At 28.5% G+C, this 13,784-nt stretch overlaps 1 protein-coding gene across 2 annotated transcripts; it reads left to right on the top strand.

Annotated features, from left to right (window-relative positions):
- The first annotated feature begins 6,455 nt into the window (after nt 1–6,455).
- Nucleotides 6,456–11,613, top strand: LOC109791514 (AT-hook motif nuclear-localized protein 1). Of its 2 annotated transcripts, none has more exons than XM_020350821.3 (6): nt 6,456–7,142; nt 7,961–8,028; nt 8,179–8,310; nt 9,456–9,617; nt 10,321–10,662; nt 11,350–11,613. In XM_020350821.3, the coding sequence occupies exons 1-5, from the start codon at nt 6,743–6,745 to the stop codon at nt 10,651–10,653; spliced, it is 1,095 nt and encodes a 364-aa protein (XP_020206410.1). In that variant the 5' UTR covers nt 6,456–6,742; the 3' UTR covers nt 10,654–10,662; nt 11,350–11,613. The 2 variants fall into 2 exon arrangements, with proteins under 2 accessions (XP_020206410.1, XP_082917204.1); XM_083061078.1 differs by lacking the exon at nt 6,456–7,142 and adding an exon at nt 7,156–7,414.
- The last annotated feature ends 2,171 nt before the right edge of the window (nt 11,614–13,784 follow it).

Consider the following 13,784-nt stretch of genomic DNA (forward strand, 5'->3'; position numbering starts at 1 on the left):
GTGTTAGTCCAGCTTCATTATTTTTTACATCACGATATTGATTTGATGTTCGTTTTCTTGCAATTAAGTACATATATCATAATATCATCTATAACAGTAATATTAATTCTCACTTTCACTTTTCAATTTTTCTTTTTGGGTATAGTAACTTTTCTAATAATAAAATTAATGTGATGAGAGCACAACTTTGTTTTTATGAATACGTGTGTTTTGAATCCTATATTTGCAATTAAACGTGATCAAGATCCTTATATTTTAATATAAAAAAATTTAATCCTTTAATTTTAAAATATATAAGAATTTAGCCTTCTTAATCTTAACTTTAAAAAATATTATAAATTTTTGGAAAGTATAAACTAAATTCACATATTTTAAAATTAAAAAATTATCAATATAAAATATAGAAACTTTATCAATTGAAAATATAAGGATTTAAAACATATTTATTTAGGATGGGGAGGGATTGTGGTAGTTAGAAGCATAAGGAATTTTTGGAGCCAGTTATCCCACCTTTTAAAGTGTCTCCCTCGTAGCGTGGATCAACCCTTACCGCTAAGGTTAAACTAACTTTTGTATAATCTTACTTAAAATAAAAGTATATATTTTACCATGCGCTTTTGATTTTTATGGTCTGGGATGTTATGTACACTCATTTTTTTTTCAAAAATATTAATCATTTAAAGTTTCTAAAGAAAAAAGAGTAAAGATGGTTAATTACTTTTAATTTTAAAATTAATTATATTTTAATAAATTGTTATTTATTTTATTAATATTGTTTTATTATTTTATTTATTAAAATCTAAAATTATAATAAAATGAAGAAGAAATTAATTTAATCTTATTTAAATTATGAGAGAAAAAATAAAGGAGATGAAAAAGTATTAAGGTGGGTCTTATGAAAAATTGTTCTCTTCGTAAATCGAGAGAGAATGGAAAATAAAAATAATTATTTAAATAATAAACTAACCTATTTACTAAAATATTCACCATGCTATTAAAAATAAATAAATTTATTTTATATAATTGTATTTTTCACATCTCAATTTTTTTAAAAAATCTATATTTACATTAAGGTGATAATTTTATTTATCAGTTATAACTATTTTTTTTTCTTTTTATGAGAACGTTTTATTCTTAAATATAATAATTATGTCTATTTGTTCTTTTCTACAAAGATTTTATTATTATTTTTAAAAAAAATATAGAGGTAAAAAATGTTTCTTTTTTAATTAGTTTATACTTACATGTAAAGGAAAATAGTTTTTTTTTTATAATCATTTTATTTCAACATTTTAGAGTGTGTTTGGATGGAAATTTTAATAAATAATTCAATTTTTTTTTTGAAGAATTTCAAATGTTTTGTGGTGAAATACTTTTTTTTAAGGAAAATTTGCAAAAATTTTGAAATTTAACAATGTATAAATTTCTTTAAAATTATAGAACTTCAAATTCTTCCAAAAATATAAAAATTTAAAATTCTTCTTTCTCTTTTTTCTCTTATCTTCCTCTCATCTCTTTCCAAATTGATATAAAAAATATTAATATTTTTTTAAATTATTAAGTATTTGAATTATTTTTAAATTATTAAATATTATATAATATTATTTTTATAATTATTAATATATTTAAAATTTTGCTAATATTTAGTCTTATAAAATTTAATTCCAAATTTTCATTGTGTGTGTATGCGCGTGTGTCTTTGAAATTAATTTTATTCATGAAGGAAATCATATTGACCCATCCAAACTAAAAATTTAAAATTTTAAAAATTTCAATTTAGTTATTCAAATAAAACCTTTAAAGAATGACGAAAATTGAAATAAAAATAATTTAAATTCAAACAAAACATTTAAAGAATAATGAAAATTAAAATAAAAGTGATTCAAAACCTAATAATTTCAAATTTCATAAATTTTTAAAATTTCTTTTTCGAACACACTAAATATGTAATCATTATACCTTATGCTTTTCTTCTACACGGATTTTGCCAATGGAAGCTACTTCTATTTTCACTACTTTTATGAATCTATTTAGATAAACTTATTTAGAAGTGCTTTTAGAAGAGAAAAATGAAAGACTTTTTTTTTTTGAAATAAACTTCTACATAAGATAAAATTAGCTTAATCAACGTTTGTTAGGTTTGACTGGTGTTGTGATTGGTCCTCAAATATCAAGGTCTCAAATTCAAGTAAGTATTTATAATAAATCCGCCCCTACATATTAAATATAATATACTATTTTGCATGAGATAAGATAATATTCAATGAATTGTAAACAATAAATTGTCTCTCTTTTCTCTTTCATGCTTTTCACACAAATAGTTAATGAAAGATAAGATAATATTTAATGTCTATTGTTATCTCTTAAAGTGAAGTGTTGAGTTTCCTCCAAGTCTTTAATTGATATCGTATCGGGATTAGGTCGACTCATATTGGTTTAGAAGTGACCAATTTGAATAAGGTATGAAATCAATGGGTAAATTCCTTAACTAATTGCAAGAAAGGTACGTGGAATTACAATGATAGTTAGAGGGTTGCACCCATAGTTGACTTTATTAACGCATATCAATATGTCGTGACAAACTTATACCCAAACTATGTTATACTTGATGACGGGTACTGGGTTTTCCCAATATGTTACAAAATTCAAAAAATCATGTTGTGGATTAATATCCAACGACACTCATCCTATGCCCGATGTCACTAAGGCAAAGAGTTTCTATCTTGCTCACGCCTAGCTCAACTCGTCCTATATATGTATGGTATCACCAAGTCATAAAGTCTATAATAAAATTACGTTTGACGCCAATTATCCCTCACTTAACTTCACCAAGTCAAAAAGCTCTTAACTCACGATCGTGACACTCATTTTGTGCTCAACATTAATGAGATAAAGAGTTTTTGACTTGCTCACGCCTGATGCCATGAAGTTGCACCTAATATGAAGGTGATTTCTACACTTTGCAGAATCGCGATTTGGCTCAAATAATCAAAATTTTAACTTTAATCCAACATGCAACTCTCAATTCAACACACATACACTACAAACAACTTGAATTCATCGAAAAGAACAACATGAACCACATGAGTTCACAAATCATCGATTTCCTTATCATTTTACCAAGAACACCAAGATTTTTTCTCTTCAAATTCAGCAATCAAAGACACCAATAGGAAAAAAAACCAAAAATTAACACATGCAACTCAACATGATTAATCTACAAGCTTCTCTTGTCTCAAGTCTTAAAGTAAAATGGAAGAAAAGGAAGAACAATAGAGAACATGGTCTCTCAAGCTCCCATTATAAGACGACTCTAAACTATGATTCTCAACTTCCAAACCTTAAATCACAACTTAACTCCTACAAAAGGTGCTCCAAGAAAGGATCAAAACTCTCTAGTGAAGTTAGAAGGAAGAAGAATCTCCTTTGGTTTTAGAGTTTATATCTTTAAAATTTCTCTATAATTCTTAAGAAAATGAACTTATGAGATTCAAGTCTTAAGAAAATCTTATATACTTTTCCAAATCTTAGTCAACTTTGACCTTAAATCAAAACAACTCCCAACAATTAAACTCATAAGAATTTCCTTAATTCTTAAAGTTCTAAAACATTAAAACTACATATCAACAAATATTCAATTAAATAAAATATTTAAATAATATAACAATCACAACACACAACACAATGTTATAGAGAGAACGAGAAAGGAGAGAAGAGAAGAAAGAAGAGAGAGAAACAAGAAAGACGATAGACAAGATTGAGGAGAGAGAAAAAGAGAGGAGAAATTGAATCACTACAAAAAAATGTTACATACAATGATATACAAAAAATATTATTATAGGTACAATATAATATATATATATATATATATATATATATATATATTTGATATATAACTACACACAATTTAAGTGTTGATTTTGAATGTAATTTAACAACATATTTTGTGTGTCACTATAGCTCATACCAACACTTTTTAACAATATACCAACATATTATATTTTGTATGTAGGTAAAGATACCTTTTAGTGACACGTATTATATCTCTATAAGATATGTGTCATTATATGTGACAATTTTAATTTTTTTGTAGTGAATGAAAAAAATAGTCATGCAAAATCTAAGAGATTTTGATGAGATTGTTGGATAAGTGAATTATAAGTAAATTCTATTAAAAAGTCTCATAAAATTCACCATTCAAAATAATCTATTAAAATATCTATATTTTTGATACCAACAATATATTTTGAGTGAAAAAATCTTAATTGAATACTACTAAATTTTGATACACTCTTAAAAAAATTAAGTTTGTCTTAATTATATATTATTAAATTTTGACGTACTCTTAAATTTTTTTATTATCTTAAATGAATGCCATAATTTTTTTTTAATATATATTTTTTAAATCTTTTAAAATCTTAGTCTAATACACCCTTCTTAATTTTTTTTATTTATTTTTATCTATTTACTTTTTGCTTTTCAAAAGACTCCAAATATTAAAATAGAAAACTTACTTCTTTTTTATGTGCCCTCCCTATTTTGTGCGTTTCATATAGAACGTTAAAAGAAAGATAAGACAATGTTCGATGTTCGATGCTTAATATTAAAAATAATAAATTCCAGTAAAATTTTAAAAATGTTTAAGTATATAAATCATTTCCCTGTCTCATTTAAGTCAAAACCTACGAATTGTAAATATTAGTATGTACAATTTTTTTTAAATGTACCCAAAAAATTATAAATGATAGTAAATTTCACATTTTTCTCTCTCATTCTTAACTATTTAGAAGGTTTTAAGCTTTAAATGGGATTATAATTTACTTTTTTTTTATCCTTTCTTATCTGTTTTCCTTCTTTTACGCATTTTAAATTATTTATTTTTCTCTTTCAAAACTAAATTTAAATATTTAAGAATTAAAAAATAAATATTAATAAATCAAATATCACTATTAATAGATAAAAAATATAGAAGAAGAATAAGAGATAAATAAAAAACAAAAAAAAATGAAATAAAGAGAAGAGAAAAATTGAAAGAGAGAGAAAAGAAAACATGAGATAAAAAAGAGAAAAGAGAGAGAAGAAAGACGAGAGAAGAGATAAGATGGAAGAGAAAAAAAAATAGAAAGAAAAGATGCAGAAAGAAAAATAAAGACATACAAATTATATGTAAATTTTACAATAGTTTGTTGAATACGGCATGTAAACTATACTAAAATTTCATAAAATTCATCATTTAAAATAATTCTTTAAAATCTTTATCTCTTTTAATATTAACAATTTTTTTAAGTAATTTTTTTAATTAAATTATTAAATTTTGACATATTTATAAAAAAATTATAATTATATCAATTGAATATTACTCTTTTTTTGATGACTTTTTTAAAAAAAGTTTTAAATACTTTTATTAAAAGTTTTTATTAACCCCAAGCGTGTGGTTTAGTAGTAGGGGTTGATCCACGTTTAAACAAGATCAAGGGTTCGAATCCTGTATGCAGTCGCCTTAAATCTTGGGGTCAACTATCTCACCCTTTGAGGTATCTCCAACCTAGTAAAGAACAATCATCGGTCCTGCCAGGGACGAAAAAAAAAATTATTAAAATTTTTAATTAATTCATATAGAACATGAAAGAAAGATAAGACAATGTTCAATGCTCTATTAATATTAAAAATAATAAGTGTTAAGTATAATTTTTAAAAATGTTTAAGTATATAAATCATTTCCCTCTCTCATTTATTTCAACGCCTACATAGTACATGAAAAATTGTAAATAGTACATTTTATAGTTTTTTTATTCTCTCATTCTTAACTATTTAGAAGACTTCAAGCGTTAAGAATAATATATAATTTATTTATTTTTCGTCATTCCTTATCTGTCTTTCTTCTTTTATGCATTTCAAATTATTCATTTTTCTCCGTCACACATTTTACGCCAAACGTTATAGAAAGGCAAGAAAAATATTTAAGTCTATTAAATAGTAGTATTAAACATAATGAAATTTAAGTGTACTTTTTAATATTTATACTCTCAAAAAGACTTTAACATTGATAGAAACTGATAATTAACTTTTTCTTTGTCGCTTCTTCATCAGTCCTCCTTCTTTTATGCATTTCAAGTACAACGTTATAGAAAACTAATTTCTTTGAATGTATAATAAACATCAAAATGAATAAACCCAATTTTTTTTTTATGGACATTTAAATGTTACCATTTTATAATTTATCAATTAAATCAAAATTTTATACAAAAAAAATAAATAAAAAAACATCTAGAGAGGCATTGCTTTGTGAAAAAACGGGACCTAGAAACAAAAAGGTCCTTAGGGCGGTTAAGAGGGGCATTTTGGGGTATTGACATTAGTATGTGGTGATTATCCTCATAGTTTAGAAGAGAGCTTAGACACATTTTAATATTAAAACCTTACTTTATGGAAATTAAAATAATAATGCAGAGTGGAGTCCCGACAAGTAAATAGCAGTTTCCCATCCCAGCCTCATTCTCCTCCATTAATGCCAATACAGAGAGAGAGAGAAGTATTAGTATTCATATTCATATTCATATTCATATTCATAATCATATTCATAATCATATTCACATTCACAATTTCTTTGTAGCAAAGATTAAAAAGAGAAAAAGCCTACACTACACCCTCTCTATTCCTTCTACTTCTGGCGCCATTTGCAGACTCTACCTCGTTCAAACTCCACCCTTTTTCCTCTCCTTCCATTTCTGGAAACACCCTCATGGAACCCACTCTCGGCAGCACCGTTTCTGCACCCTCCCTCACACCCTCGGTTCCCCAGACATTGAACATGAACGTCAACATGAACGTGGGGAGCACCGAAACGACAACAACGGTGGTGCCACCTGCGCCTGCGCCTGTGCCTGTGCCAGCCACAACAACAACAACGGCAGCAGCAGTGACACCAACAACATTGGCGCAAGGGAGTTTGGATTTGTTTGGGAAGAAGAAGAGAGGGAGGCCGAGGAAGTACGACGCAGATGGGAACCTGAGGGTGAGTGCAACGCCGCAACCACCACCACCGCCGGGTTTCACTTTATCGACACCACCTGAGTTTTCTTCCAAAAGGGGTCGTGGCAAACACGCCGCGTTTGGAACCTACCAACCCTTTTCTTCTTTTGGTGAGTACTGCTACCGTACAACGCAATACGATACAACGTTGGTTGGTTGATTCTCTCAGGTGTTGTGATGTGGTGTTCTGTGCTGACCTCACTCATTGTACTACTACTGTTTTCTTCCAAGTTGACTTACCCGCCAAACCAAAATCCCTGTTCCTCGCTCAAGTTTTTTTTTTTTTTACCCTTTTGTTTCTTAACCAGCTTGCCCAAATCGTTGAATCTCAAATCCTCGTGCTTTTGTAGCTCCACTGTCTCTGGGTTTGTGCTTGCTTCAGGTTTTTTTTTTTTTTTTTTTGGGTTCATGGGGTTGGGATCGAGATTTGAGCTCCATTTGTTAAAGGGGTGCCTTGGTTGATACAAAAGATATGCTTTTCTTTTTATTTTTTTCTTTCTGGTAATGGCCGAACAGCGTGTTAGGGATCGTGATCGGTTAAAAAAATGTGAACTTTCCTTTTTGTGGCTAAATCTAAGGTTGGTGAGTGTGTGTGTGCGCATTTGCTTGATTTTTATGGCTAGAAAAAATTGTTCTTTGATTGTTTGGATCGATTGACGTAAAATTGTTTCAGCTTAATTAGTAGTTTTGAATTTGAGTTCTGAGCATGCAAGAAGAGAAAGTAATTCTTCCTGGCTGACGGAGAAGGAGGATTGTTGTCTCATACAACAAAAAAATGTTTTGTTTTGTTTTATTTATTATTTTTTTTTCTGGGGTTTACTTACATGGGGCTTGTAATTTTGGTGGTGAAAATTAGTTAAACTGGGGTGTGGTGTTTCTCAATTTATGGAAAATTTGTTGATTGTTTCTCTGTCTGTGTTGTTTGCAGGTGAGGTGTTTGCAAACACTGCTGTTGGGGATTTTATACCGCATGTGGTGACTGTTTATACTGGAGAGGTAATGTAGAAGCCGTGTGCATTCTTGGCCTTTTGCAAATTTATGTAACAGTGTAGATTTTGGGCGTAATTTCTTGAGCTGTTTTGACAGATCTTTTGCGATTGGTGATTTGATTTGGATAAGAATTTTTATTACTTTATTACTTTGCAGGATGTTGCTGGGAAGATCATGTCCCTTGTGCAGAAGGGTCCAAGAGGAATATGCATTCTCTCTGCCAATGGGGCTATCTCAAATGTGACCATTCGCCAACCCGGTTCTTCTGGTGGCATATTGACATACGAGGCACGGTCTCTTAGATCTCAATGCTTTTTGAGTAAAATATTATTTTATCTATTATTTTCCCTTGAGTGTTTTGATTGGATTTCCATTTCCCTGATATTATGATGTCTTTGATTGAATTTGAATCATTCCTGAAATAATTTGATGGGCTAGCTTATTTATGTCTTCTGCCATGTATAGAACGTGGAAGCCATATAGGACAGCATTAGGTGCATTTATGTCAGGTGATCTCTGTTTGTCTCTTGCTGTGTGGGGTTGGACATAGTGTCTCCCTTTTCTATTGGCAATTTGCTCAAAATTGGTATATTGGAATTGGATATATGCTAAAAAATGGTTCATCTTATCATTCCATCAGTTCTAGTGTCGGATCTAACACTGGGAAATGGGAAATAAGTTAGAGAAGTTAGAAACATACACTTCTAGCGGTGTCCTCTTTAGTGATGTTTTTAACTTTTTTAAAAATCTGATGAAACCTTTCAACTAATATCAAAGTCGCTATTTTGTTGGTTGTCTTGATCCAGAGGCTGAGTTTCAGTCATTGGAGGAGACATAGGCGATTGGATAAACTTCTCAACAAGCACTTGAGAAGAAAAAAAGGGGTAAAATGAATCAAATTATCTTATAAATTAAAATCAACTTATAAGAGAAGTTAAATAAGGAAGTCTCTAGAACAATAAATTGATTTTATCTTGTGGAAAATTTGTGATTTATTTTCTTTTTATATGAGCACATATTGAAAACTATTTCTAAACTAAGTCATAATTTCCTAAACAAAAATTTGCTACTGATGTAGCGTTTTTATAGCCAGTGGTTATAACAATATGATAAGCGACAACTACAAGGTTCTAGAGTTCAAGTTGAGCTTTCCTTGTCTTGCAACAGGAAATGCATAACGACAATGCATAGATTTAGTACACGATGATGATGTGAATCGTTTATTTGATGCATTATTTATCTGGCTATACATATTTTTATATTAAATAGTTGAAAATTATTAACTTGGTTTTCTGTCTGAGGTCAATCTCACCTGTCATTTTCTGCTGTTTTGCAATTTCTCCTGTTATGGCGTAACTCTTGTTTCATACATGCAACTATGCTTAATTGATTTTGGAAATTCTTCAATTATTTAGTCCACCTTTTACTTTCAGGGTCGGTTTGAGATTTTATCTTTGTCTGGATCATTCACTCTCACTGACAGCACTGGCATAAGAAGTCGAACTGGTGGATTGAGTGTCTCACTTGCTGGCCCTGATGGTCGGGTGATAGGAGGTGGTGTTGCTGGACTTTTAACTGCTGCTGGCCCCATCCAAGTAAGATATTGTCTCGATTGCTTTCTAAAAGATTTTGCTTGTAAGAATGGGTTTGGTATGTCAAATGTGGTACTGATGAAACTGATCATGGATTTTTAACCTTATTTTGTTATCTTATATAGTCCAAACTGGCCCTAAACTAATTTTGTCTCGTCTGTTTTGAATTGCAATTACTGTAGTGAGATTGAAATTATAACTTGCATCAGCTATCTCAAATCATAGAGAGAGCATATTATCAAACTGCATCTATGAAATATTTTGCAAATGATAGCATTCAAAAGATTATTAGAATACATGTGGGGAGAATTTTCTCCATTTTTTTTCTTCTTATTTCTATACATCTAAACGACACATGACTAATTACCTTCTGTTTCTATCATTCTTATTTCTTTTCTCTCTATTTCGCTCTTGTCCCAAACAAAGCATAAAAGGAAGGAATTGCCTTTATATATTGTTATATGATTATGTAAGGCTTCCCTTCTAGGTTGCATTACCAAGATCTTTGAACTTGTACTGTTTACATTTGAATGCATGAAATAAAGATGAAAGTCACTAGATTGATATATAACACATTTTGGTCCTCTATATTTTTCACAAAGGAGGGTTTTCACTTTTCACCTTTCAGCACTATGAAGAGTGCATCGTGGTTTTATTATGACCCCTTCATTTACTTATATTGGGAATTTATTTGCAATGGTTTCAGATTGTGGTAGGAAGCTTCATGCAAAATGGTTACAAGGCCCAAAAGAGGAAGTATCAACATCGTGAGCAGGCATTGGCCTCCCCTACTTCACCTGTTCCAGACATAGTAGTGACAGCAGCAAGACCTATCTCACAAGCACATGCTGATGGTGAAAACTTTCTGATGCATATGTCTCAGATACCAGACCAAAACCAGAGAGAATCTGTCAGTGTTACAAGTGACAAACAGAACCTTGATGCTACACCTGATGCTACTGCTACTTGGAATGGCTCTGAGGACTATGATGATCAGAGGACATCTCCAGACATCAACATAACCTTGCCAGATGAATAGAATGTTATGGTACTGTCTTGTCTTGTGTTATGAAATATCGATACTTCAATTGACTTCATATATTCGCATCCGATATCAATACTCTCAAGTTCTTTACCCATATGTATCAGCGAAGTATCCAAGCCTTTAAAAAATCATGAAAATTTTATCCAATCTCGATACTCTTGCATTTGTATTGGTGAATTATCCAAATCCTTACAAAATTATGAATATTACAGCTAAATAAGACAAACATGTTAAATATAGAAACATAGAAGCATCGTTTCTTGATAAACTAAAAATATAAATTGTGTTCTATATGGATGATTTTAAGAAAAAAAATAAGATTGATAGTCTTATTTCTATTTGAAAATAATAGGAAGTAATTTACTAATTTATGATAAAATGATTTATAATTTATTTGTTTTTAATAATGTACAAGAAATATATTTTTAATTTAGATTTGCAAAATTGTAATTATATATTTATTATGTTTATAAATTTTGATCAAAATTATATTTACATGTTTATTATATTTTATGATTATTGATATAGATGAAAACATATACCTATCTTATATAATTTAAAATAATCGCATTGTTGTATCAGATATGTGTATGGTATGTGTCCATCATAGGTCTTGTGATATCACGTTTCACTTTCAGGTCAATAATCTTTCATCATGTTCTAACTTTTTGTTTCTTCTTCTGTTTTCAGGTGATGCAGAGGCTGACATGGTAGCTGAGTGAAACTAACACCGGGAACTTTGTCATGACAACTAGGTTATATGACATGATGTACAGTTGTCAGAAATTAGAAAGGATTATTAAGGCCTCAATATTTTTTTTTTTATCTTATAGTTTCTGTTGAACATTTAAAGTTTTCTCTTTCTTTTCTTCTTAAGAAATGATCAAAGACTTTGTAGGCTATTATTCTGTTGGGATTGTTTCGGTATAATTCTTGTATTTTTTAACTTGTGCACATTTGCGATGCTGCTTCTTTTAAGAGTTTTTCGCCGTATCATGGATCTTAGATCTATATACATAAAAGTTTCTTATGGTACGTTCCTTAAAACTGGTATAAACCATAGGGATAACATTTATATTTGTAGGAGGAGCTAGGTGGTTGATGCTGGATAGGCTTAGGCTTTTGATTTAATTGGATTGGCCAAAATTGATGTATTTATTACTTTCCTATATTTGTTTGTGCATTTTGGGCCTAGTATTATGCTGCTTTCATATTTTTGTTTGTGCTATTTTGGCCAAGTATCGTATCTTAACAACCACTCTGGAAAAAAGTGTTTGAAACGTTATAACGGATATAGGCTAGGATTGTCCTATCCATGTTCTAGAATTTATTTAAACTTCATTGAATTTTCAAGAGGTACAATTGAAAAGTTTTATGAATATTCATTAGAGTTTTATATCTTAATTTGATGATTGAATATACACGAATTGTGACTTCCTTTCTTGCTTATGTTCGATCCACCATGCATGATAGTAAAGTTGTCATGTTGGGCTGGGTTGGAAGTGCTGGATCGTCATCAGCAAATTCTTGGGTTGGGCTCATTTTTGGGTCTACTAACATTTTGATAATCGAGTTTAGATGTCCAGCTTCTATTTAGAAACCTCAACTCCATTTTAACATTTTGTTTTATAATTAATATCTCTATCTAATAGCTCATATAATAAAATAAAATATGCATTCTTAATAATAATAATATTATTACTATATTTATTTGTTTAAACTTAAAAACAAAGTGTTTCGAAAAAAGTTTTTTTAAATAATAATGTTTTAAGAAATAGATAAGTGTTGCTTTAAAAAAAAGGTAGAAAACTATTTATTTTAAGAAAAGAAGTTTAGACAAACACATAAAAAAGTGCTTATTTTATTTTAAAAAAATACTTTGACTTAAATATGTTTTTAGTTCCTATAAAATTGATGATTTTGATTTTGGTTCCTTTAATTTTTTTAGGGTTATTTTTCATCCTTATAAAATTTATAAACATTATTTTTTATCTTTATAAAATGAGTAAGTTTTAATTTTGGTCCATGTAAAATATTTTTCTTTGGTATTCATATCTCTAAAATCTAAAATAAATATTTTTAGTCTCTAATGGTCATTTTAAGGTGAATAAATAATATTTATTTCAAGAACCTATGTATTTTTTTAGAAGCGTTAAATATTGATATGATATCAATAATCGTTGTAGGTAAAATTTAAGATGATTACTTAACTTTTTGATAAATAAAAAATAGTTAAAAAATATCACATAAAAATAGGGACTAAAAATAATAATTTTAATTTTATAAGGATTAAAAATAAAATAAAAAATTTACAGGGACTAAAATCAAAACTTCCTAATTTTATAGGGACTAAAAACATATTTAAGCTAAATACTTTTATGAATTTTTTTTTAAACAAACAAACCCAATATCTCTTATTATATTGACTAAATTATACTTTTGGTCTTTCTATTTTCATCAATGTGACATTTTTTGATCCCATTATTTTAAAATAAAGACATTTAGTCACTCTAACTTAAAAATACAAAATTTTGATCATCTTGTTAAATTGACATTTATTAATCCTTAAGTTATAACATTTATTCATACTTAAGTGATGTGATATTTAGCAAGTGACATTTGGAGATAAAAAAGTATGCAAATAAAATTTATTAATAAAATTAATAAATATAAATCACTCATTAAAATAAATACAAACGAAGATCTATCGAATGTTATATTTTCATTTTTATCCCTATATGTCATGTCACTAAATATGACATCACTTAAGTTGTGACAGTTCATCAAATAATGTCAAAATTTAAAAATTAGAACATTAAATTGATAATAGGATCATCGTATTTTTAAAAATAAGAAGATTAAATGTCTCTATTTTAAAATAGGAGAACCAAAATTTCATATCGACAAAAAATAGAGGGAAAAAAAATATAATTTAGCTAATTATATTTTATTTTTCCTTAAAACATAATTTTAAGTTTGATATAGGGGATAGGATCCATATGCTCTTTAATTAACTTTTTTTCCTAATAATTTTATTTAGTTTGTATGGTTAAAAACTTTTCATTTTTTTCCCTATAAATTTCGTTTTTTTTTCTTCTTTTTAGACTTTATAGTTTCATAAATTT

This window comes from Cajanus cajan, chromosome 7 (assembly GCF_000230855.2).
Source record: "Cajanus cajan strain Asha chromosome 7, NIPB_CcT2T_4, whole genome shotgun sequence".
In the NCBI taxonomy this organism is placed as follows: Eukaryota; Viridiplantae; Streptophyta; class Magnoliopsida; order Fabales; family Fabaceae; genus Cajanus; species Cajanus cajan.